This window comes from Pholis gunnellus (assembly GCF_910591455.1).
Source record: "Pholis gunnellus genome assembly, chromosome: 10".
Taxonomy (NCBI): domain Eukaryota; kingdom Metazoa; phylum Chordata; class Actinopteri; order Perciformes; family Pholidae; genus Pholis; species Pholis gunnellus.
In genome coordinates this window covers 15,544,713-15,570,574 of record NC_136537.1, presented here as the reverse complement: position 1 = coordinate 15,570,574, position 25,862 = coordinate 15,544,713, and the positions used below count along the sequence as shown (strand labels likewise).

The window sequence follows — 25,862 nt, the reverse complement described above, 5'->3', positions numbered from 1 at the left end:
AATAATAATAATAATAATAATAATAATAATAATAATAAGAGGGCATTTCATTCCTAATACATGCTGTAGATTGAAAAGTGAGATTTACTAAATGGACTTCAAACTGTCTTTACCTTCCTGCTGTCTCAGTAATGCTAGTTAATATGTAACCAGGGAGAAAAAGGTCCTGTCTCTTGAAAGTTCTTATCTAAACATTAGTGGAATATGAACGTGAAACACACAATTTATTGACCGATTGGAGCCGTTGAGCTCTTTGTCAGGTTGTATTTCTCCAACCTGAATGGTTGTTGCAAGTTTTGAATGTGTCTTGGACACAATAAAAAAAAAATTCCATTGAAGTGTTGGCTTCAGAAAATCTTCTACTACTCAGAATAACAGCCAAATATTTCAGGCAACAAAGAAAAAAAGAGTGACATGATACAGCACGCTAAATCCAAATACTACATTCCTCACTCACCATGTGTTGCAGAAATGCAATGTTTCTTTTTTTAAACTAATGTCATATAGTACACAATACATACTAAATGTAATGTTATTCTGACAATCCAGTGAATGTGGTTGTCATAAGGGTTCACAACGGTCTCTGTGCAGATCCCGTCTTTAACCGGCTGCTCTCCTCTTCTTACGCTCTCTCCAGGTTACGACTTCGCCGCAGTGCTGGAGTGGTTTGCAGAGCGCGTGGACCGCATCATCCTCCTGTTCGACGCCCACAAGCTGGACATCTCGGACGAGTTCTCCGAGGTCATCCGGGCGCTGAAGAACCACGAGGACAAGATGCGCGTGGTGCTGAACAAGGCGGACCAGATCAGCACCCAGCAGCTGATGAGGGTCTACGGAGCACTGATGTGGTCTTTAGGAAAAATCATCAACACGCCTGAGGTAAAGAAAACGCATTTACTTCTTACATTTTAGCTTTTGTGATCCACAGGTTTATTTTAAAATGGACAAAGTTTAATCTCTTCCGGATCTGGGACTATATTGAGGGGAAATTTGGCTAATGGCTCCTCTGGACAGAGGTCACATGACCTTTCCAAACAGTAATTGAAAAGTGACATACTTTAAGATGGTTCCAGCTGATATTCTCAGTTTGTCATTGTAAAAAAAGAACGGGTGCTTCCTGATATCAGCTGATCCAGCTTGTCTTATGATTTTTACTGTTTAGTTAATGTTTGATCCAGGGCCATATTCATAAACCCATCCAAGAGAAACCTTTGGATCGTGTTGAGAATTATTCATTGACTTTGAGAGTGTGTTGTATTGTGAAGCCTCTCTACGAGCTGGGAAGCAGAGAACACGTACGTTTTCAAAATTGCTTCACTGTCGGCCACACAGTCCTGTATTGCATTGCCACACATCCTCTTGTGTGGGTGTGGGGGCAGTTAAATGTAACCTACGGAACAGATTAATGGATGTTAACTTTTCTCCAGGTGGTACGCGTGTACATTGGGTCGTTCTGGGCTCAGCCCCTGTTGGTCCCAGACAACAGGAAGTTGTTTGAAGCGGAGGAGCAGGACCTGTTCCTGGACATCCAGACGTTGCCGCGTAACGCAGCTCTACGCAAACTCAACGACCTCATCAAACGAGCCCGCCTCGCCAAGGTCCGTACTAACGACACCACGGATATGGTCCAATACTTTATATTTTAATACGTAGTGCACAAAACGTACTGTTGCATGCAGTATGTATACAATTGGGACATACTACTTTGTCATTACACTGCGCCTTGAGCTTTGACCCTCTTGCTCATATATCCAATATATGTGATATCTGTCAGTGAGCTGTCATCAGGCTGTCTGTGCTCTCTCGTCGGTTTGGTGGATGTGACACATCTTTTGCTAAGCAGAGGATTGTGGGTCAATATAGACAGAAAAAACATAATGGCTAACAGTAACGGCTGCAGTAGAACATCCTGCTATTTCTGGCATACTAAATTTGAAAAACTTTGTATAGGGCATAGTTTTTCTGGCATACTAAATAGTATGATAGTATGGGTACAGGAACGCATAAAGCGTTTACAGCCATGCTAGTGGCTCCGTTAGCCACAGCGGTGCTTTTAGCTAATTTCATGTTAATTCAGCCAACAGTTCGGGTCAGAATCAATGTGGTGGACCGACACACAGACATCGCCGTTTCTCGAGTTTCGTGCTGCTAGAGTGGCTAAAAACCACAAGATGTTACACAAGGGATTACACAAAAACAAGTCCTGTTTTATGCAACTTTGTTAGTGTTTAGTTTCTTAACTAACCAAAGGGAGAAGTGAGCGCAATCTTATGTTTGAAGGTTTGAGCATTTTGATAAACCAGAAGGGAAGAGGGATTATTTGTTACTTCTGCTACACGTCTATATGCATATTGTAATATTGTAAATTCCCCCCAAGACCCTAAAGTATGTCTGTTCTGTTTCCATCATGGTGTTTAGGTTCAGGCCTACATTATCAGCTCTCTGAAAAAAGACATGCCGGCTGTGTTTGGGAAGGACTCCAAGAAGAAGGAGCTGATAGCCAACCTGGGAGAGATCTACCATAAGATTGAGAAGGAGCACCAGATCTCACCTGGAGATTTCCCCAACTTGGCCAAGATGCAGGTATGATAAAAAAAAAAAGAAAGATGAATCCAGCCACCTACACAGCAGACTGTGATGTACCATTCAGTGCACGCTGCTCTCATCCCGCATTCGTAGGAAAAGCGACGAAAAACCAAATTCGCTATAATAGATACATAATTCGTATGTTATCCACGAATTCATGAATGAGGAAGAATAAAAGCCAGTAAATCTCACACAGGGCAGATGGTAGGAGAGGTGGATGGGTCCAACAAACAGAGAGGAGACTGCTGTTCATTTCCAGCGCGAAACAAGAAGTCAACGTTGATGATTGTGTCATGTAACTTTCGTACTTAGTAACAGCACTTCCATGGGTATATTAACCCAAACGACCATCTTTTCTTAAACTTAACTAAGTGGTTTTGTTGCCTAAACCTAACTAAGTATTTCACAATCTATTCCTAAACATAACCAAGTAGTTTTTTGCCTAATTCTAACCGAGTTTCCTGTAAAGGCAAACGTTTATTTTGAAAAGACTGTACGCAAGTTGACACTTGTTGTTGGCTTTTGTAGGAAAAGGCACACAAAATGAGGAGTACATTTTAGTAGAGTATCATACGAACCGTTGGATGAGGATACGTTGGTCAGTGTTACATATTTGATGAAAAAACATCTGCCGTGCTACATAGAGTGTGTTAGAAGCTAAGGGTTCAGAGTAGAATGACCTTCCGACCTTTACTCTCTTCACATCTTTGCCCTTCTTTCCTGCCCTTGCCCTCCAGGATGGGCCAGGACGGGGATGAGATTTATTTTTCCTGGTTTGTCAGGAAATCCTGCTTCTTGTATGCTGCACCCATTGGTAGCCATTGAAGACTGATCTATTTCTATCACCAATTCCTGTTTTCTCTCAACCCCCCCGTCCCCCGTCCTTTCAGGATCAACTGAACGGCCAGGACTTCTCTAAGTTCGCAGTGCTGAAGCCCAAGCTGCTGGAGGCTGTGGAGGACATGCTGGCCAACGACATCGCCCGTCTCATGTCCTTGGTGCGCCAGGAAGAGGCCGCCATGCCCAGCCAGTCTGTCAAGGGTGGAGCTTTTGAGGGAACCATGAATGGACCCTTTGGTCACGGCTATGGAGAGGGTGCCAGCGAAGGCATCGATGAGCTGGAGTGGGTGGTGGGTCGCGATAAGCCCACATACGATGAGATCTTCTATACCCTCTCTCCCATCAACGGCAAAGTGTCCGGCGCCGCAGCCAAGAAGGAGATGCTGAAGTCCAAGCTGCCCAACACGGTCCTGGGAAAGATCTGGAAGCTGGCAGACGTGGATAAAGATGGCCTCCTCGATGACGACGAGTTCGCCCTGGCCAACCACCTGATCAAAGTGAAGCTGGAGGGCCACGAGCTGCCGCCCACGCTCCCTGGACACCTGATCCCCCCGTCCAAACGCGAGATAGCCATGGAGGACTAGAGGAGGAGACGGGAGGGGGGCGGCCCAGAGACCAGCCATGTCAACGCTTTGCATCGTGTTCAGGACTCTCCAGAAGAAAAGTCCCAACCACAAGCATGAACAGCATCGTCCTCCATCAAAGTGAGTCTCCAGGCTTCCTGACACACCACGAGGAGGTATCACTGTGATCTTTTTCGCCAGAGAGAGACTGGAGGGGATCAGGGGGGGAGGTGCAAGGGAGGGCAGGTCCATCTTTGTGCATTAGGGGATAGTATTTAGGTATATGTTAGAAATCAATGGGGGGGGGGGGTTGCAAACTGATGAAAAGACAAGATCGTGAAAAGATCGAGAACTGATGGGTAGATAAAGTTTGCATGATGGGGCTGAACGTGGATTTGTGCATCCTGTATAAAAGATGTCTTCTAAGCATTCAGTCCATATTATTATATGTTGATCCAAAGAAATATAGAATTTTTTTTTTTTTTCCATTTGGAGAGTGAAAGAGGAAATAAATCAAAACAGCTGTTATAATTGTTTTATCTATATTTTTGTATTTCCTGACTGTTAACGTTGACTCTTTCCAAATGCTTCCCTTTTTATTATTTTGCCAGATAAATAAAAAGGATTACTGTACCATCTGACTCGTGGTAATGTGGATTTTTATTGATATACAACATTGATTGGAGTTCATCAGATGTTTGACTCGCAGAAGAAAGCCTCACTGGAAGAGACGCTGGTTAACATTGGGAAAATACTGGTTGTGTGGCTTTAATGTGTCATTTAGGGTCAAGTCAAGGACTGTGTCACCCAGAGGTCATCAACACCGAGTTTTATTTTGAAATGCTCTCATTTTGATAGTTCCAATGTGGTGTACTGCCCTCTGTAGGACAGAAAGAGTCATTGACGGCACCGCCACAGGACATATAAGGTCATTTGCCCCACGATACAAGTGGCCTCTGCATATTTTTGAGCGCATATTGAAACCAGGCAGACACTTGGGACTTTCTCTGGAGAATTTTTCAGGACACATGGAGACTATTGAGAGAGCTAGAAATTCATTCCAGGCTCAAGCAGATGAGCACAAATGATAAACAGAAAGACAGGAAGCGGTAGCTTTATTAAAGTCATATTGAGAGTCTGAGCAAAGACGAAACTGACTGCTTATAATTTCCCTTAACGTTCCAATTGTTAACCTGCTCAGTTGTGTAACTTTAGCCAGTATGAATCTGCTCTGAGGTATGTTGCATAATTCAAATAAGATGTAGGTATCAGAAAGTGAAATGTATATCATGGTTGATGGTAGATTTGAAGGAACAGTGTTGCTCTAGGGAGCAGCATCCAGGTTATTAATGCAAGGCCAAAGATTATATAAACACTCCCACACTATATCTTTATTGTCGGTTTACATTTTTCCACATCTGTAACTTGTTGTACGTCTTTTAGCCTCAACTTCGAAACATCCAACTGGTTGTTTTCCAATTTTTGTGACGAGAGCACCGATCCTCTAAAAAACACAATGTAATGTTTCATTTTCACGTTGCACTCACCGTCATGCGTCTCTCCCTCATCAGCACACTCAGCCCTCGAGGGGGGAAAAATGCTCACTGACTCACTGGATTATCAGTCAGAATCAGAAACACATGTTCTCCAGCTGTTATTCAGTTTTGACAAAGTCCAGAGGCGCTCTCTTGCGTCTTGATAAGTTATTACAGGTATTGTGTTTGGATAGACTCAGATTAGAGCCAATTCCAACACAATGTATAGTTGTGTCGTTTAGGACGGTTGAAAAACATGTAAAGACGTCTATGAAGAGCGTAGTTAAGGATCATGATAGAGGTGTGATCAGACGGATAACATTTATCAAGTAACAGCAATAAATATACCATAAAGATGTAAAAACAGATGCAAAGTAGAGTCAAAATCTTAAAAAATGTTCTTATATCTATATTAACCAAATAAAATGTTTTAGAAACAGACTTTTCTTGCAATTCAGAGAAGAGACTGACTGAATTTATGCCGTACATTAAATACATGTTTTGGTTTCTGTCAGATGTTGTAAATGTCTGAGTGTTTGTTACTGTTGACTAAATTGTTGTCTAATGCTATCCAGCATTACTGTGGCTTGCTGTAGTTAACGTAAACTTACAAGTGGTTGAAATATCTATGGTTTGGCGTCTCGACTGAGACAAACAGAAAAAATAAACTGATGCATTGAAGTACAGTCAAAATTATAATTAAGATAATTAATAATTAATTGTAAAATCATATTTGAGACTACATGATCTATATTTACAGCGTATTTCAAGGTTTCCAAAAATCTTGTGCTGTATCATTTCTAATGGTCACTTCTGCTGTTTGTAAAACCTAAAACCACCGCGGTCTGGTTTGATGAGCAGTAGTACTGACACCATTAGATAATTCACAGCTTGCAGTAGCTTCAGGGTTGCTCTTGTTCTGGTATGATAATATATTGACAGAGAGCTGCTTGAATGCCCACGGTGGTGTGAAGTGACTGTACGTCCCTGTGTGTTTGGATAGCTGTCCCACTCCCCCACTGTATATCTCTCCTATGCAGGGTTTCCTTTTTCCTGTCGTCCTCTGTTCGGTCACTGCTATCCTCTTTTCCCCTCCTTTTCTTCCACATGTTTATGGAGAGTGGCTTTTCCCCAAGTTTCTTTGTTTTCCATTTGTATTCCCGTCACTCCCCCCCGCCTCTTTCTCTTGTTTTGAGTCACATTTGTGACTTCTACCTCTAAAAATAGTCCCGTCGGCCCTCTGACACACTGACCCCTGCAGATAGTTGAGTGGGCCGGGCTTATACAACACAGTCGTGTGGAGGGAGTGCTGCTTCTCAGAGGCAGGTGAGGAATGAGGCACCTGCATGTGTGTGTACAGTACAATCTGAGTACAAGTTTAACCTTATAAAGCCTTATAAAACATTGTCTATTTTTGATGCTTTCATTTAACAAGAGGGATTAAGCTGTGTCTCTGTGGTTTGACAGCATGTGTAGCCCATTCAAGCTCTGTGCAATGAACTAAAAACCTGAAAAGTGAACATTTCTGTCTTTCTAAAGCAGCACATAAAGTTTGAACACAACACCGTTTATAAAGTAAACATAAATATCACACAAAGTCAGTCAATTGAAAGGACAAGGATTTATTTTTTGAAATGCTGACAGCTGAAAACAGAGCAGCATTCAATTGACATCCATGTTTTCAAAGAGTGCCTCAAGAGTCCGCAGCACAGTTTCACATTTTTAAGGAAAGACGAGGATGAAGAGGCAATCAACGAAAGGAGAGGAGGAAGGGGAGATAAGTGCTGAAAAGGAGTCTGATTACCAGCAAGACGTTGACCCTGTTTGTGTAGAGTGGAGAGGGTGGTGGTGGTTTTACACTGAACTGGCATTACAGCAACGCTACAACAGGTTTGTTTGCATTGAAGCTCAATGTTTCTGATGTATTTATAGAGCAAATATTTACATTTTTTACCCAGTAAAGACATAAAACAGACAGAAAAACTTCACAAAAGAATGATTACAACTGTTGCATCTGTATTGATTTGCCAATCAAACAATCAATCTGTCTCCAACAAATTATCAGGGTGAGTCTTGTCCACTCCAGTCTGGTTTTAGCGAGCTGAGGAGCATGCAGAAATAGAGATTTGCTGTGTCTGAAAGTCCAGAAAGTTTCATGAGGTAGGCTGAAATGCAGTCTGTGGCTGCTTAGTTTCTTTTCTTCTCCTCCAGTGTGGTTGCTAGTTGTCACTTCCGTTGGTTCAGTTCATTTTATCTGCTTCACGCTCAGCATTGCGGCCTGGCTGCTGGTTGAGGTGCTCCGAACACCTCCTGCGAGGCGTAGGTGATGTAGAGGAAGCCGTCAGTGTCGCTGTGGCGGGAATAAACCTCCCCCATGCTGGAGGACATGCAGGACATGCTCTTCTCTGCCACCAGGAGGAACAGGGCCTGGGTGGATTCCAATGAAATCTTATTCCTGGAAGAAATAGAGAGACAGTTGGAGGTGGACGAAGGATGGAAAACAACATATTTTTAGGACAAAGGGGGAGAGAGTATGAGGGAGGCATGCGGAGAACAATGGCAAATCTGACAGCTTGGGGGAGAAAGTGGAGAGAAGGGAGGGTTGGATTGAGGAGAAAAAGGCTAGAAAACTCAAAAACAAGTTGTTTGAGAAGTGAGTGGGAGCCTTGAGAAAGTCTGCTGGTTCCACGAGCACACAGAGTCACAAATCATTTACCTGAGCAGACAGAGGAACTGACCCAAGGTGAGCTCGAAGGGAACCAGGAACTTTGTTTTGTCCAACAAAGGGAGAGTCTTTTCACGGATGTAACGTTCAACTATAACCTGAACACAAACGCATATCTGGGGTCAGCTGGTGGTGCCATCACATGCAATTTAAAGTGTGAAACTGATGATTAAATGCATTATGTTTGTATGGAAAACCAACTTACCGGCAGTTTGTTGGGGAATTTAGTCCGAATGGTGCACACTTCATCTTTTCTCGTTTCTAAAAAGAAACAGAGTGGAGTGTTTTATGCAGCATCCATACATTGTGAGTTCAATGTTCAAAAGCAAGTAACAAATGTGACTTACCGAGGCATTTCCTTTGCTTAAAGGGCATCATCTCCATGGATTTCTCAAAAGGAGCCATGTTTGTTTGTTGCTTAGGGCGGTTTGCAGAGACCAGCGGTGATGGAGGCGGTACGGTGGTCTTGCCCGGGCTGACGGTAAAGTCCCCTCGGGTGGAAGTCAGCAAACCCCACTATGCTGCTGAGACCACTGGTGTTTTATAGGGGACGGAGGCAGGGAGGAGTCGAAATGTGACACACACAATCAAAGGCACACTCCTCGTCCTGGTGGGCAGTGTGTGCGGCTGCAGATTCACACGCACTGGTTATCTAACTGGGCATTCTCACATCTACTGGTGATTTTGGGTGCTGCTGTCAAGTACACAGGCACACCGAGGTTTACAAACATGAAGCAGGGAGCGTAATGAGGGCCGCCCAACATGTGAGGAGCATAAACACCACATGACATTAATGATGCAGACACACGGGGACCCCAGAGGAACCTGCATGCCACTCATGAGATTGCTCTCACCTTTGACCTCACTGTCTGATAGCCACATAACAGTTACGCTCTGAATGATCATAATCAATCGCAACACTGACTGGAGTGTTGATGTGGAGGTTTCAATTCTGATGCAGAATCTCTAAACTCTAATAAGATGTAAATATCTTCCAGTTCTTGTTTTTCTGATCTACTATCTATTTATTGACTCCCCATTGTTATTCTCTATTTCCTCCGAAGCAGAACTTGAAGTCTGATCAGTGGACAATGGTGGAAAGTTACTAACATAATATCTACTTACTATGCTATACTATACCTTTTTTAGATAGTATACTTTAATTTCCATTGTCTTCCACTTTATACTACTCCACTACATTTCACAGGGAAATATTGTACTTTTCACTCAACTCAACTACTTTGCAGGTTCAGATTAATAATACTAATTATAATCAACAAAATTGTTTTGATGTAATATTGTAAAGAAGATAACACTTTATTGACTACTTGGTGAAATGAACACACAGCCCAGCAGATAACGTATTTAGAATAATTTAAATTAGCTCCACTTTTACCAGCTTCAAAAATAGCTAATGCATCTATCATTTAAAATCCAATAACTTGAAATAAATTATTCTAAAATGGGTCATTCTGCATGATGATACTTTTAATTTGGTACTTTGATTGGTATTTGGTATTTTGAGGCTAATACTTTTGTGCTTTTACTTAAGTAAAACTTTGAATCATCACTTTAACTTGTAACTGAGTATTTATACCATGTATTTACTTCAGTAAAATATCTGAGTACATCTTCTTCCTCTGATGGGCAAACTCTATATGCTGATGAAGATCATGTGATATATAGTTTTGTCAACTGATTTGTTTTTAAAGGAATGAATGAGGCAAGCTACATGTATTAAGGCAGTGTCTGCTGTCTGTTTAAGGATATAATGTGGTAAGTAAATGGACATATAGTTTAATTCAGTTTAATTCAATATAAAAAAAAATGTAGTAACATTACCATGGACGGAGGCTCTGTTGTGGATGAAGATCACCCTCTGCTGGTTGAAAGGTGGCACTAGAGCAAAGTGCACTGCACCTGTCACATTCAGAATACAGATACATGATTGGCTGATCTTTTTTCAAATTGAAAATTGTGCTTTTGCGGTTTTTTTGTGGACTTTGACATTTTGATATTCATCAACGGAAATAATATAAATGCATTTGCCATCAAGTTTGTATTTACCAAAGTAGCAGAAATAAAACAAAGAGTAGACAACACATTTAATGATAATAATGATATTAATAATTTCCATTACTTTTGAGTCTTCTTACATTTTAGAAGGCTCCAGGCAAACATATGCTGTTAGGCAATTAGTTTGTGGTAATTTGATTAAACAGAGCTTTATTTAGGATTATACACCATTTGAACACAACATAAACTAAAATAATAATGTTCTAAAACTACATTTAAAAAGACAGGGCCACATGATAACGGAAACAATTATATTGAATCAGTGCTGCAAATAGGCATTTCTTCACAGCAGACACCTTAACTCCATCACAGGCAATTATGAAAAAGTGCAGTGCTTACTAATAACACCGACGACACATTCAAGTGTCCCAGTGAGAGAGCGTACACAATACCATGACCCTGAAACTGAAGCTATTTATAATTCTATTATTTTCAAAATGTCTTGAAAAAGGTGCATTCCCAGACCAAAGTTGTTTGGTTTAAGTTGTGGGGCCCTTGGGGGATACTGAAGCGTGCATGTTTACACATATCATGTGCAAAATGACAATACCCCAGAACATGATGAGGTCACTTTGTTAACTCACAACCTTCATGGGAACACCACTGGAATGTGAGTATGTGTCCTTTGGGTATCCTGCTTTGAGGAAGTCTGAGTAGGACAAGCGTGGATCCATTCGAAAAACTTCCCTGTCCAATCCGTGCGCAGCTCTGGTGCAGCGGCTCCTCCTCCCCGCTGCCTGCTCCCACAAGCATCGTTGTCACCCCTCGTCAGTCTGTTGCATTGTCTCAGTGGGGACGCCGCGTTCAGGAGCACCGCGCCATGGTAACTCCACTGGACCGGGAGGCTATTAAGTGACATTAAGAAAGGATCGTGTCAACAGGAAATGAAGGCACGGCTCGTTGATGTTCCGTCAGTGTACCGGTGGATTTATTAATACTGGTCTTGTGCCAGTCAGCAGGCTGCCTGAAGCTGTAGGCTGCATGGCACGTTAGAGATGGTGATTACATTTTGCGTATCGCGTTAATTCAAGCGGCTACTATGTTGCAATCGCTCGTCCGGACTTGTGATGCTCAACCCGGAGCTGCACCATAGCCCACTCAGTCCTCTCATCAATTGCACGGCGACTGAGCGGCGGTCAGCGGTGCGCCCCGGTTCCGCCTGCCCGGCACCCCCGACGAGGATGGCCGGCAGCCGCGGCTGCCTGAACTCGCTCTGGTCGGGCACCGAGCGCGTCCGCATCGGAGAGCGCCTCAAAGCGACGCTTGCCGGGGTGCTGGAGCTGGAGCTGCTCAGGTGCAAACACCTGGAGATGGTGGACACCGCTCTGGATGACCGAGCCTCCGCTACCGCCAACGCCGAAGAGCCACGGGCGGAGGAGGCGAGCGGAACCCCGGAGAGCGCCGCCTCGGAAGCCGAGCATGGCTCTGCGACATCCCGCAGGCAACAGGTCAGTCAGTGCGTCTGTCACGGAGCTCTACATGACGAGATTATTAAATATGGATGCGGGGATGACGGTGATCTGCCAACAAGCCGGTCCCTCTGCGGCTCAGTAGACAGATTTCATCGCTGCCCGGCGGCGCACGACTGTGCTGACGGCTGAGCACCCATCTGATTGAGATGGTGCCAGGGGCCATCCGTGCATGCAGCCTGGTCATTTTACACAGCAGCAGGATGTGACCGTCACATGGCGCAAATGTCAATGAGGTCAGGGTACAAGGACCAGCTCAGTCTGGCTGGCTCTGTGCCCTGCCTCAAGGTTAGAGAGGAGGATGTGGTGGGATACAGGCGCTAAAATCAGCTGCAGGTATTAACAAGCCAGCCACCAGGCACTGCTGCAGTTTTTTTTGGCTCTGACTGGTAATACTCATCAGCTGTAAAGGTCACTGTGGCACCCAGTTTGCATTCAAATCACTCGAATCACAATATGAAGGGAGATGGCTGTCATGTTGTCCTGAGCAAAAAGTGCAGTTTTTGAAATCTTCAATGCTCCAGTAGATCCTTCAATCCGAAAGGTCTTGATGTGTGATCTTCAAACACACCCACAGACAAATTAACCCAGTTCCAGACCTTTCCCTGAAATGCATACGCAGGTCTTTTTGTGTTGAGAATGAGATGAATGTGGGTTGACATGTAATACAGGAGGACAGGATGTGAGCAGGTCATGCTGGAGGCCTGGATACTGAGGCTGTTGGTGGTCTGGTCCATTACTTGTGAACATGAACTATATTTGAACCTGTGAAGTGATGTCAAATCTGTTGGAAATGAGAGGATAAATGTGAATGCGAGTGCACCCAACACGTTTTTATTAGTAGTTTATTGCATCTTGCGTTGGCAGGAACATATTGAACCTATGGAGCTGAATAATTTGTTGATTAGTCAATTAGAGGACGGACAGCAACTATTTTGAAAAGGAATTATTCTTTCAACTAATTTTTTCATGCAAGATTGATAGAAGCTCCGTCGTAACTTCTTACATGTGAGGATGTGCTGCTGTTTTGTCTCTTTTTTTTATAGTAAACTGAATATGTATTGGTTTTAGACTGTTAGTTGGACAAGACGAGCAATTTGAAGCCGTCACCTTGGGCACTAGTAAACTGTGATGGAAGCACATCCCCCCCCTCCCCCCTCCTTCGTTTATTTTAACCAAAGGGAGCAACAATAATTGCACCTCACCACCACATCGACAACCTTTTTTAATGATCCTCTTTCCAGCCGTGAAATTCCTCTTTAAAATGTCATCAAGAAATAATTGCCTTACTTTTTGCTTTGCACCTAATTCACTGCATTGTACAGAGGTTGCACTGCTGTGCGTGTTCGTCAGCCCGTCATGGATTAATCTCCGGATCATTTCCAAACCAGTAACATGACTTAAATCTGCTGGTGCCGCATTAATAACACTTCTATTGTTATTCTGAGAAAGTAACAGACCCTTCATCCACTTCACTTTGCACACAGTGTTGTTACACTGTGAATATGTGTGCCTGATACTAATGAGCCGTATTAGTCAGCGCATTAATGCATGTTCTGTCTAAACCAGGCCACAGCCGAAGTCACCTTTTTTTGCAGAAATTGTATTTATTTGACAAAATGATATTATAGCATAGCACTGAAGGGAGGAAGATAATAATAATAATTATCAGTTTTTTATCAGTGCAAGCAACAGAAATGTCAGTCCCATCTGAGGGTATCTGCATGGAAGTGTGGCTCATAATGTGCTGCCTTCCTCGCCGCCCACCTCCTAACATCTTCTCTGTAGTCCCCCCCCCCCCGTGGTGCTGAGATATCCTGCAGAGAGGCCGAGCAGCATTGCTCATTCTCACCTCTGAAGGGAGCTTCCAGTGTAGCAGAGCAGGCTGGCCCTCGGCCCTCTGCCCTCTGGCCGGGTCGACCTCCGCCAACTCAAACGCAACATTTGCATGAATGGAAACAAATAGTTGTTCTTCGTTGTGTCAAAAGTGAGCACACCTAGTTTAGACAGCAGCTGGAGAGAGAACAAAGACGAGGGAGTAGATGTTTATTACTACCATAAAGGTGCAAAAGTCATGCTTTGGGTTTCATTACTTACTGCTTTGACAAATACAAGTTGTTCTGCTTTTAAAAATAGAACTATTAGAATAGAACTATAACTGAGGATTGAATGACTCACTACATAATGCGCTCTACTTTAAAACCCACTTTGTTTTTTGTCTGCTTTGGAATTAAACTCTTGAAATGTGATTCACTCTTTCTCTCACTAGTAGAGAGAGAGTAGGAGTTATCACTGTGCAAATCGGGATTATGGGTTAGTGTCATCTGTGATGGAAAAACAAATGTAATTTAAAATGACATCTTTTCAACCATGTGATGTGTTCTGGTGTTTGTGACACACGCAGGTTTTTGAAAGAAGCAATAACACCCCCCCAGAAATGCATCTTCAACATTGTTTGTGGAAAGAAAACCCATTTGATTTCTTTATCATGAATTATTCAGTTTTGGGGTTGCAATCATTTTTTTTATAAATAGACCCAGCTATGATTTCCAATGAAGTATTCAACATGTATTTTATAAATTAGAAGAGAACTTGTTTGTAACATTTTAATCTTTTCACACTTTTCAGCAACTCTTCTTGCCTTCAGAATGGGTGTCAAGGCCGAGTTGTTCAAACACTGATTGTTGCCGTTGAATGTTCAGTGTTCAAAAACTAAATTCTCCTCGCTGAAGAAAGCACAGAGCGCACAGGAGTGGGGGAAATAGGGATAGGCAGAAAATTAATCAGCAACTGTTCTGTTAATTTTTTTTAAAGCAAAAAATACCACAAATCCATTGGTTTCTGCCTCCCACATGTGAAAACGAGTTATCTTTTCTTGTCTTAACAGTATTTCATATTGAATAATGTTTTGGGCTGTTGGTTGATCAAAACCAAGCATTCGATGACATTGCCTTCATCATCAAATTAAAGTTATCTGCTGTTTTATAGACCAAATTACTTTTCAATGATCGAGAAAATCAGCAGATGAATCGATTTAAAGAGATAATAGTTCGTTGCAGCCATAATACACAGTATGTGTACATGTCTCTACACCATCTGCAGTGCTGTATTCGCTATTACTGAGGGCAGCCTGTCTTGAAATTAGGTTTGGTATTGGAAAGCATCATCTTACATGGAGAGCCATTACCCTGTCTTGTGGAGTGAGACAGCTTTTGTTTCTTGGTTCTTGCCTTCGGGGATCTTTCTGAGCTCACCAAAAAAAAAAAAACCTCAGCAAAGCTGATACTTTTATGTGCAATGAAAGAGTCACCTGAACGTTTCAGGAAAGCTGCAGCGCATATCACTCCACTCAGCTGGTGAAGATGAAGGTGTGCACAGCGTGGGCTGTCTTTTACATTTCAATACCACATTTATAATGCATGAAACGATAAACACAGCGCCGCGTAGAACAAGCGCGTACTTCTCGCCAAACGCCCGCTCCTGTTTGACCAAATTATTCTGCCTCAACATGGCAACCGCTGCCATTTGTCTCGCTGTAATGACATAATGCACTTATTAAGAGGAGGTGTGTTGCTTGTGCAGCTGCCATCACTGTAGCATTATTTTCCTATCGACCCATGCATTTCCTTCACATTGTTCCAGGGGGACTGAGCTGCTCCCTCACATGGAGGCAGATCATGTTACAGAGCTCTGAGCAGACCCCCATCCACTTGCCTCCTATGATTTGATCATACACTGGTCTCTGTGTAACATTATATCCTGTCATGTGCAACGCATTATATTGTTGGGGGATAATATGGAGGAGATGAAGGACAGATATATATATATATATATATATATATATATATATATATATATATATATATATATATACACACACACATTCAACAGAAGTGAAGGGAAAACAGCTGAGGCTCTTCCAAGTGCAGATAAACATGTTCTTTTATGGCAGGAAGAAGAATTCGTGAGTGGGACTTTATGGCAGAACAGTTCACAGTCTCAGCGAGACTGGATTGTGGATTGTGTGTGTTCAGGCTGAGTTAAATATTTCGCCGGGCCTGTTGTGCTGTTGTGGTTCTGTGTGGGAGGAGAAGCGAGCGAGAGTTAGAGAGCGAGCAGCTGTAGCTATGGTGAGCACGGGGCGGCTGGCTCGAAGTATATTACAGAAGTGGGGGGGGGGGTATTATTTGTCATGGGGAGTGTGGGGGAGGTGGGGGTCCTTCAAGATGCCCTTCTCTCTCACCCGGCAACCGCTCGCCCCCTCCCAAACTCACCCTCCCTTCTCCGCCCTCACTCAGTGAGTCACTCTCTTATTTCTCTCTGTTTTTGGTCCCTCTATATCTTCTTTTTTTTTTTTTTTGGTCACCCACTCAGCCTCGACTCACTTTAGATTCACTGGGAAATTTTAAAAAACGGGGGACAGTGGTGAGTAAAAGCTCCTAATCTCACACGAAGAGGGGAGATAAGTCGAAGACGGGTCAAAGTCTCAACTCTTTCTCCCACTTCTTTTCCTTCCTTCCCTCCTCACTCCATCCCCCCCTTTCCCCTTCTGCCGCTCCGGCTGCTCTTTGTTACGTCATCTGTCTTCTCCCATTATCTTCTGAACCCCCCCCCTCTCTCTCTCTCCTGTCAACCCAGCAGTGAGTCACTACCTGTATTGTTTCCTCAGTAAGAGGAGGATTGATCAGTGCCACTCACAGTGTTTCTGTTGTCTGGGCTCGATCAGTCTAATGCAGGGGCTCCTCTTGGCTGCTGTCCTGGAGGGGGATTTGGAGGATAATTGGAGGAGGGGGGTTTCTCCAGCAAGCACTTACTAATCTAGGAAATGGAGGCACTTTGCTTTACTTGACGGGTGATTCGTGTTCTTGTTGGTGTGTGTGTGTGTGTGTGGGGGGGGGGTCAAATTATTCCTGGCTGTTCCAGTAAGCGGTGTGACATCACCGGTGCGCGTCTGGTAAATGATATCATGGATGTTCATCCCTACATGTGTGTTTAAAGCAGTGGCCTTATTGTCAGTGGTGAAAAGTAACTGAGTACATTTACTCAAGTATTGTACTTAAGTACTGTAGTATGATGCTACATTCTGCTTCTACTCCACTACATTCAGTGGGAAATACTGGACTTTTTACTCCACTACTTTTATTTGACAATCATAATTATTAGCTACATTTCAGATTAAGATTGTGTAAAAAAGACAACACATGAAAAACGTATAAAATACAATACATTGGTAAAGATAAAGTCAGTGGTTCCTGAGCTATTCGTCTTGTGACCCTTATAGGGTATCAAGGCATGGTGCAACAATTTTAAAGATGAGATCTAATAACAAGCGATGACAAGTGAAAACGATGCTTCTTCAATGTTGTTTGTGGAAAGAAACACATTTCGTTTGCATAAGTATGTTTCAGTATCATAAATAATTCAGTTTGCGACCTGCAATCTGTTTTTTTATAAATAAAACCAGCTTTGACTTCCAAATGAAGTGTTCTTCATGTGTTGTATAAACTAGAAGATAACTTGTTCGTAACAATTTAGTGTTTTCACACTTTTCAGCAACTCTTCTTGCCTTCAGAAGGTGTTTCAAGGCCAACTTGATAAAATAGTGATTGCTGAAGCAGCTCATGTTTGATGCTGCAAACCTCTAGGATGTGGGAGGTACCGGTATATGAGGGGCTACTCTTAGTATGTGACCATGCATGAACATCTAGAGATCTAGAGAACGCTATAATTTACAATCTTTCTCAGAGGTGAAACTCTACTTAAGCAAACAAGCCGTGCACTGTGTATGATGAGTGAATCCTGTTATTACACCCATTGGATGATCCCATCCATATCAAATTAGACCAAATATCATCTGGGTAATTTTGCCTCTGTATGACCGAATGCTGAATTTATCTGGACTCTTATAATTGGGTAAATGTTGTTACCTGGTTGGCCTTTTCCTCCATATCACCAATGATTTTTACTTAGAAAATTATGTTGAACTTGTAAATAATCGTAGTCACATTATTTAGATAGTGTGTCAAAGATATTGGAATATTCGATTTTGTCAATATTGCCCAGGTCTAACTTGTCACATGTTTTGTTTTCCTCAGGCTCCGTCTCCCTCAGATACAGTGATATTGCCCTGTCAGAGCAGCTCAGAGGACTATGGCAGTAATTCAGGGGACGGGACGGTCCACTCCTTGTCTTGCAGGGGGAGTAACTCACGCTGGTCCACTCTGTCCTGGGACGCCCCTTCTGACCTGCTTTCGCCCCCAACACCAGACGCGGGTGGTACGGTCCATCTGGACAGCGACTCCAGACCTAGTTCAGGTAAACGGATACACATTGTTTTCAGTGGTTCAATGTTTGGTCCACAGCTCTGACCAGTCTGCAACACAGTCAATTTCTGCTCACCTTGTGTAAGCGAAGTCCCGTTAAACATTAACCAGGATCTTTTTTACTTGTGTTTACTTGCAGTCAGGGACTTGGCACCGACTCATTTGTTTCTCTCTCACTGTCAGCTTTTCTTGCCAAACTCTAATCCACTCTCATTGTAACTGTGGTCTCTGTGTCTCTACACACAACTCAGACAGTCCTCTCCCTGCTATGCACTCATGCACGCCTTCTTTTATACGATTCTTTACTCTCTTGCAAAGGGTGACTTGCAAGGCATTATTTCAGAATGTTAGGTTTGAAGTTAGTTTCATAGCTTAACCTTTTCATTCTTCCAAATATTAAATACAAATTAAAGTTTTGGTGATATTTTTGGAGCTAATGCAAGTCTTCACGGCGCTTGTGTTTTTGCACTGCAGTACCTTCATGTTACTTGTTAGTCAACCAGAGGATCCAGTATTGTGACGCCTTTCTACTGGAATTTATGTGACCGCAGTTTGAGTTTCTATAGGCGATGTCTTTGTTTAGCTGGTTTTCATTGACCTTCCTACCTACCTAGTTCTCTTTAAAGTATGTACAACCAAACTACACTTACAGAAAACACAATTTCCCTTCTCAAGAAAGACTTAATAGACAAAGAGTATATGGAACAGCAAACATGCTGTATGAAACTGTTGGATGTTTTTTTAGTCACCATTTTATATTTATATTTAACATAAAGAGTAGTGAAATAATAAATAAAAGGAAAACCAACAAGTCAGTAACAGCACAAAGTACAAAATACAATCTGTAATTTGGAGAACTAATAATTCAAATGAAATAACGAGGAGTATATTACATCAGGATTACATCATTATGTCTAATCAATTGTTATCTATTGTCACTACATATCAACATAAGATACATACATACTAAACTTTTCCTCACTCTTTTTAAGGTTTCTATTCAGTGAGCGGGAGCTCTCTCTCGGACTCTTGCTACTCGGTGTCCAGTGACGCTGCTCAGGGAGGATCAGTGCCACCAGCCAGACCCCTGAAGCTGTGGGAGCAGGTTCCTCTGTCCGCTGACAACACTGACATCCTGTGGTCAGAAAGTACGGTGCCTCAACAGCAGCCTGCATTGCGGAGCAGCCTGGAAGACGCTGAACCCACAGAAGGGACACCAGCTTCAGGTGAGCTGGTGCACCGAATAGATCCGTGTCATGTACATCCGTTCATTTAATATAGCAGGTTTAAAAAACGTCAACTGAAGGCGGTTCAAGGTAGTGCTCTGGCTATAAACATCAGTAGAGCTCTTAAGCCTGGAAATAGATAAATATATATACATTTAGTGAATGATGATCTAGAATAATAGATAAATGTTTTGTTTGAAATTCTCCTCTTCTTGTCTCTTACAGTCCAAAGTGACATTGAAGCGACTGGTCTGAGCTTTCTGTCTGATCTCTGCTCAGGACTCGGTGACTCCCTGATGTCTTCCCTCCTCCCCCTTCTTGACTCCACCTCCTCTTCCCTCTATCCAAACCCCCAAATGGACCCTCGCTACTGCACAGACCTGGTGTCCCGTCGGAACAAAGAAGTGTACCCCTACCCCAGCCCGCTGCATGCCGTCGCCCTCCAGAGTCCCCTCTTCACCTCCCAGAGCCGGGAGCAATCAGCCTCTCCGAGCCCTGAAGGAGCCCAAATAGATGAATCACAAGAGTCCAACGCTGATCCAACTCTGCTTCTCCAGCCTCACCAGCCCCCTGCCCTGGCTTCTTTCACCCAGCTGGAGCAGTACATCTCTCGACTGGCTCGCCAGTACCAAAGTCGAGTAACTTCCTCCACCTCCAATCTCACTTCAGCTGCCACCCCAGGTCAAGTCAGGCACAGAGGCCTTTGTACCCCTGGCAAAAGTCACGGTTCTACGCAGTCCCTTTCTGCCTTTGAGAGCCGCAGCATCACTCCCTGTAAGTCACTGCTGGGTAACTCCGCCAGAATTAGCCTGAGCACCACAGGGAAAAAAGCCACTAGGAATTCTATCAACCTGGGTAACCTTCCTTCAGCAACCGGAGAGGACGTGAACATAAATCTGCACCTGAACCTTAACTTGAACCTGACTCCTGGTTTAAATTCTAGCCGGGGACCGGTGGACAATCCCAAAAATGGCAGCTGTGGAGCTTTGAAGAGCGACTTTGCTTCAGCTTCCACGGCCTCTGCTACATCACTCTCCTCCGCTACACCCACCCCGGCACTTAGGGCTCGCCCTCGCATTTCAACATGTCCAAGCAGCCTGAGCCACCGCAGTTCCCTGGAGGTCACTTCAGGGTCTGGACCCAATTCTGGATTTGGATCATCTACCTTCTGTCGCTCATTAGACTGGAGCAGCGGTGCTCCACCTGACACTGGACCATCAGTGTTTGGCACAAATTCTGGATCAGCTCCTAGGTCTCAGCGCAGTAGCTTCATCCAAGAGTCCAGCTCCAGTCCCAAGATAAGCGAAGACTCCCCCATGGTGGAGGAGATCTCCCGCCTCTCAGGCCTCTCTAGGTCTGTCGTGGTCGGACTGATGGAACAAGGTGTGGAGCTGGATATTGACTGCTTCCAATCAGATACTGCAGGCGAGGTAAGGGGTCACAGTAAAACTCACTTGACAGCCCAGTCAGATCAGTCACATGACCATACTAGACTGACCGACCTGAATCCCCAGAGACCAATACAGCTGTCTCTCAGTGTCACCCATTCTCCTCAGTCTCAGTCCAGCATCACCCCTCCTCTTTCACACTCTAGCAGCCCCATACACCCTTATCAGTCCATCCATATTCCCTCACCCCACTACTCCTCACACTGCCACTACCAGCAGATCCCTTCCCCATCCGATCTTCCCTCCTCCACGGCCTCCTCCCCTGCCTCCCGCCCCACCACCAGGGGCCGATCACCTCCCCGGCCTCTCCAGCCGTCCCCTCTGGGTGCCACCCCGCTCTCGGTTTTCCGTCGGGATGCGCCCTTCCAGTGCTCCCTGCCTCGCACCGATACGAGGAGCTCTCCTTTGGAGCCTAGCGGTATCCAACCAAGGGGTGGATCCCTTCGGCAGGGTGGGGGGGGAAGTGGCGGGTGGAAGAGGGTGGAAGGGGAGGGGCTTTATAGAGGAAAGCATGCCTCCCACAAGTTGATCCGGGCATCCACGGTAAGCAGCTACGCCAAGAGAGAGGACTATAGCTCCGATTGGGCTGAGGAGCAGGAGAGGGAGCGATCAGCAGCCCAGACACCCAGGAAGACCTCCAACAAACTCTGGAGGGGCTTTGAGGGACGCATCTGGGGCAAAGAGTCCGAAAGCGAAAGAGAGGAGATGGACAGAGCCGAGTATGGCTACAGGTGGAGGAGGAACAGCGTTGAAAGCTGGAGGAGGGAGCATCGAAGGGGGAAGGCCTCATCTAGCAGCAATGACAAGAGGCCAAAAGTTGAGAACTCCCCCATCTTCTCAAAGAAGAGGGCGAAGGAAGATGGGGAGAGACGTAGCACCAGCCTCAGGCTTTCCAGGAGGGCGTTGTTCAGGAGCGAGTCCCAAGGCTTGCTGGTGTCACGTAACCACGCCGAGGAGCCCTCAAAGCGGGCACACTGGGTCTCCTCATTAGATGTGGGGCAAGGTGGCATGGGCCTCAGCAAACACGAAGGCGTCAGACGGCTGAGAGCAGAGGAAGACAAACGTCTGTCCTCCACAGCAAGCCTCTTTAACCTCTCTCGCTCTCAGAGCCTGGAAGGCAGCTGCCATTCCCTCTCCCCGCTCTCCTCCCCTTCCTTCTCTCCGTCCCCTCCTCCACGGATGCCCCTGCAGCGCTCTCGGTCACTGAGGGACTTGGGGAGGAGAGTGTTTGGCTCCATGAGGTCCCTGAGTCTCAAACGGAAGCCATCCAAGAAATGACACTTGTACAATAAAATAACCATCACAGTAAATGCATCTTCTACGTGTTACATGGTGGTGGTTGGTATTATATTTCATGTAAAAGGAAGTGCCATCATTTTAAAACTTCAAAGACTTATGATTGATTAGACCGATGCACTGGTTTTATGATACTGGCTATAAGATATCTTCTAGTCTAGACCTTCTAGTATGATGGAAGTTCCTCTCAGGCACATAAAGTCTGTAAAACCTGCTATTAATTTTGCTCTTGGCTCACGGCATTCATCTTAGTAATGTTTTCGTATATATTTTTACAGACACTTTTTATAGCCTCCCGAAAAACTACAAAAACATCAAATTTAAAAATTCTTCTCTCACTGACAATGTATTATTGTAGATTGTGCACCCTACAGTAGCAAAGGTGAGCACCGTAGGGTGCAGCAAGGCCCGCATCGAAATGTCAGTGAAGAAGAACTGTTGGGGTGAACCATTTATTTTAGGAGCTGCAAAGAGCTACAAATCTTCTTTACTACTGTGGGTTTCAGTGGAGTTTTTCAAAGTGTGAATATTGTTTTAAAGGATTTAACATCTAAAGCCCAATTTAAAGATATTGAATATGAACTCGTATTATCTATAAGCAGAACCTTCCTGTAACCATGAGTATGAATGTGTATCTGTATACTTCTGCATGCTGCTCTGTGACTAGTTCAGTGATTATAGCTATTGTGAGAGTGTGATATTCCTCCTTTTTTTAAGGGCAGCAGTGCCTCTGAAGTACAATCATATTGGCCAGATAATGACCAAAACCAAGCAAATACTCTTTAACTTGATATTGTGCTCAGGATTTTCAAATAAATATGGAACGATTAAAGATATTGATGAGTTATTTGAGACAAAATGTGGCTTCTCATGGCTTACGAATAATAAAAGAACCAATAACTAAACCTGTACTGTGCCTGAACTACCTTATTACATTATATAATCAAATGAGTTTGTTAAAGAGACAGAGACTGGATGTTATTTATTTAAAAAAAATATTTTACTTGAAAACTCACAAAATCGCATTCACAGTACTGACCAGACAGCTGCAATGATGAAGGCAAAATCAGAACTTTTAGTGCATTATGTCACTTTAGCTTTCAAAAGCATTTTTGTGAAATATCCAAACTAAATACAGCTTTGCATCCGTGTTGCTAGGAAACTAACTTCCCCCATCCTCTCCTTTCTATTTTCAGCGGCGACATCTTTCGTTTCATTTTGACCGCCCCCCCCCCCGTATTCTGTGTAATTTTCAATTCTTACTTTACCTATGCTCACCTGATGCACACCTAAAAAGGTCACATGAGTCAAGATGCGTGAACATTCTTCCGTTGGTTTGTAATCAGTTGAGGCTGAACAGAGTCTCTCTCAGTTTGAGGCTTCATTTGGTGGGCTGAGCTGGCTGGCTAAAACTCCTTCACTGGCTCTGTGGGTTTGGTAAATGCCTTCTTCGGAGTTGCTCTTCGGGCTGGGGGAAAACATGCCTCGGTACATGGCCCTCTCTTTTTGTAAATCATGACTCAGTTTCTCCTCGGCCCTCTGCAGGTGTTTCCTCACATTGGCATCTGGGACAGAAAAAGGAAGATGTTTTATTTTGGAAAGACATACTTTCCTTTAACCAAGGATTATGCATTTATTGTATAGATATGATTCACCCAGCAATTCTGTGACAGAACTTACTGTCCTTTGAAGGAAAATGGTGCAAGAAATCAAATATTACATTTGAAAGACCTTTAATACAGGACGCATTAAACGTATCTTTGGTTTAATCAGTGACAAGATACAACATGTGAATTAGTGAGCTTTAAAGCTGCTGGTCGGGGGATTTTGTTTGTACTTTGAGACACAGTAAGGCTGTTTCACCAGTCTTTATGCTAAGTTAAGCTAACTGGCTTTAGCTTCATATTTAACGAGATGAGTGGTATCGATCTTCTCAGCTAACGCTTGGCAAAAAGGGCAATAAGCGTATTTAAATGTAATAAATACATAATGACAGTATGAATACACTGTACTAAGAAAAGGAAGTCTCACAAATAAGAATAGGGACTAATTAAACATTTGAGATAAATAACCATCTTAAGTGATTAGTGAAAACATACACTGATGGCCTAAGTGGGCTGTGGATGACGCTGACGTGCTGGCTCTTTCTCTTACCATTAGGCTGCTCTCTGCAGGCCTGGGTGAGGTACTGTTTGGCAGTCTGTGCATCTCCCATCTCCAGAGTGGCTACTCCTGCCCTGTACAGCGCCTTGACGTCACCCGGCCGCCACTTCAGCACCCGCAGGCTGTAGTCCCGCACACGAGAATAGTCAACACTCTGTCTCTGCAACAAACAGGCTGAAAGAGATATTTATACATATATAAATATAGTACTATACGGTACCCGGCTGGCAATTTCCCTCATAATGCAATCAATGGAAAAGCTCATAAAGGAAGTCACTGAATTGCAGAGGGGTTTGTTGGTCAGGCATTTTCACATTGAAATGATTATTAAGACTCGTTGTGATGATATTTACCAGCTAAGTTGTTGTAGCAGTCCACTTGTGTGTTTCTCAGTAAAGCCTCCTGTTCAGGTGTGAGAGCGGGTATCTCGGGTGCAAACCCTTTCACTGACGCCATCACATCAGAGTCGAGGCCTCTGAGCACCAGCAGAGCTCGGTGATAACGCCCAATGGCTGAGCGAATGTTCTTCTCCTTGTAGAAAACATTCCCTTCTGTTTTCATTTGGGCTGCTTCCTCTAGCGAAGTCCAAACGGGCTTTACAGAAGTCTGTCGGTGTCCAGTAAAGCTCGGTTCCGCCGCTTCCCCTTGCACATCCATACTCTCCATCGCCTCCATTTCAGCAGTGGAGCTAGTTAGCTGTTGAGATTAATAAGTACGTATTAATACTAGTTTTATGTGACCTTGTTAAATAGGCGCTCAACTGGTTTTACAGTTTGTTTTTTTCCATTTTGGCACTGGTGATTAACTGTACTGTTTCTACAGCAGCAGTTGAGAGCCTCTCAAACAGCTGGGAAATATAGAGTTTATAGAAGAGTGAGGAGGAGTAGGAATGAGCTATTACATTTAGTAAGTGGAGATGTTAGTTTGAATCCAGTAGTTGGCGGTAATGCAACATTTTGGATGTCAACCGCTAATAAAAATCAAAGAAGAAGAACGTCTCTTAATAGCAGCAGCCTTCTCGAACCCCCTCCTGCAGGTGCACAGTGTTTAAATGGTTAAAGGCATTAAGAAAACTGGTTTACCCTGAATAGAAGTGGGATCGTTGCATCCCACTGAACCAACGTATGACTATTCCCATGTTGCAAAGTAACGTTAGCCGGATAACGGCTCCCTGCGTGGACCTGGCTCTCTGGTAACGTTAGAGCTAACCGAGCTAGCAAAGTTACCAACGTCTCCTACCTACACACTAGCTACACGCTCATTCTGTTCAATTGCAGGATGCCTACTGATTTTAACGGTTTGGTATCTTAACGTGCGGTCGATAAATTGCTCACCTTATTTAGCAACCGAAAGGAGAACCAACGGACAACTACTTCATGCAGTTGACAGCCATTCTGCTGTTGTAGTGGCGCTTCCTTGTTCTCTTGAGAAGAGATCAAAACTTCGACTTCTTGCAGCGTTACCGCCACAACAAGGCCAAACCAGGAACTACCAGTACACGAATACAAGAATATCTATCGCTACATTTATTAAATACGTGATGCTCTTTCTTTTCCTTGGGTCCAACTTGAACTTTACATTACTTGATGATTTACATTCCCATATAAAGGAT

General features: G+C 43.8%; 4 protein-coding genes across 4 annotated transcripts in view; 2 read left to right on the top strand and 2 right to left on the bottom strand.

Moving 5' to 3' along the window:
• ehd1a (EH-domain containing 1a) overlaps positions 1 to 4,630 on the top strand; it is a 12,828-nt gene extending 8,198 nt beyond the window's left edge. The window contains exons 3-6 of the mRNA XM_079167953.1: positions 638 to 879; positions 1,428 to 1,598; positions 2,419 to 2,583; positions 3,477 to 4,630. Coding sequence (XP_079024079.1) covers positions 638 to 879; positions 1,428 to 1,598; positions 2,419 to 2,583; positions 3,477 to 4,010 — 1,112 coding nt within the window. The 3' untranslated portion in view covers positions 4,011 to 4,630. The remainder of the gene's footprint in view (positions 1 to 637; positions 880 to 1,427; positions 1,599 to 2,418; positions 2,584 to 3,476) is intronic.
• Positions 4,631 to 7,789: 3,159 nt separating this feature from the next.
• On the bottom strand, positions 7,790 to 8,746 carry map1lc3cl (microtubule-associated protein 1 light chain 3 gamma, like; the record flags this gene model as incomplete). The annotated part of the gene is made up of 4 exons (XM_079167050.1): positions 8,597 to 8,746; positions 8,455 to 8,510; positions 8,241 to 8,347; positions 7,790 to 7,979 (listed from the first exon to the last, which is right to left on the bottom strand). The coding sequence occupies exons 1-4, from the start codon at positions 8,652 to 8,654 to the stop codon at positions 7,790 to 7,792; spliced, it is 411 nt and encodes a 136-aa protein (XP_079023176.1). The 5' UTR covers positions 8,655 to 8,746.
• Positions 8,747 to 11,506: 2,760 nt separating this feature from the next.
• LOC306702040 (uncharacterized protein) lies at positions 11,507 to 22,833 on the top strand (the record flags this gene model as incomplete). Its single annotated transcript, XM_079167533.1, has 4 exons — positions 11,507 to 11,773; positions 17,890 to 18,109; positions 19,110 to 19,343; positions 19,569 to 22,833. 4 exons carry the CDS (start codon positions 11,507 to 11,509, stop codon positions 22,067 to 22,069), a joined length of 3,222 nt encoding a protein of 1,073 aa, XP_079023659.1. The 3' UTR covers positions 22,070 to 22,833.
• A 236-nt stretch (positions 22,834 to 23,069) lies between these two features.
• On the bottom strand, positions 23,070 to 25,659 carry ttc9c (tetratricopeptide repeat domain 9C). Its single transcript, XM_079168043.1, has 4 exons — positions 25,585 to 25,659; positions 24,604 to 24,946; positions 24,242 to 24,424; positions 23,070 to 23,652 (listed from the first exon to the last, which is right to left on the bottom strand). Exons 2-4 carry the CDS (start codon positions 24,923 to 24,925, stop codon positions 23,456 to 23,458), a joined length of 702 nt encoding a protein of 233 aa, XP_079024169.1. The 5' UTR covers positions 24,926 to 24,946; positions 25,585 to 25,659; the 3' UTR covers positions 23,070 to 23,455.
• Between the last annotated feature and the right edge of the window lie 203 nt (positions 25,660 to 25,862).

Bases quoted from the DNA above. Each gene is read 5' to 3' on its own strand.
- ttc9c (XM_079168043.1), bottom strand. From the start codon at position 24,925: ATGGAGGCGATGGAGAGTATGGATGTGCAAGGGGAAGCGGCGGAACCG. The intron at 24,425-24,603 runs GTAAATATCATC...TATCTCTTTCAG, and splicing joins CTGCTACAACAACTTAGCTG to CCTGTTTGTTGCAGAGACAG. The intron at 23,653-24,241 runs GTAAGAGAAAGA...TTTCTGTCCCAG, and splicing joins CTGCAGAGAGCAGCCTAATG to ATGCCAATGTGAGGAAACAC.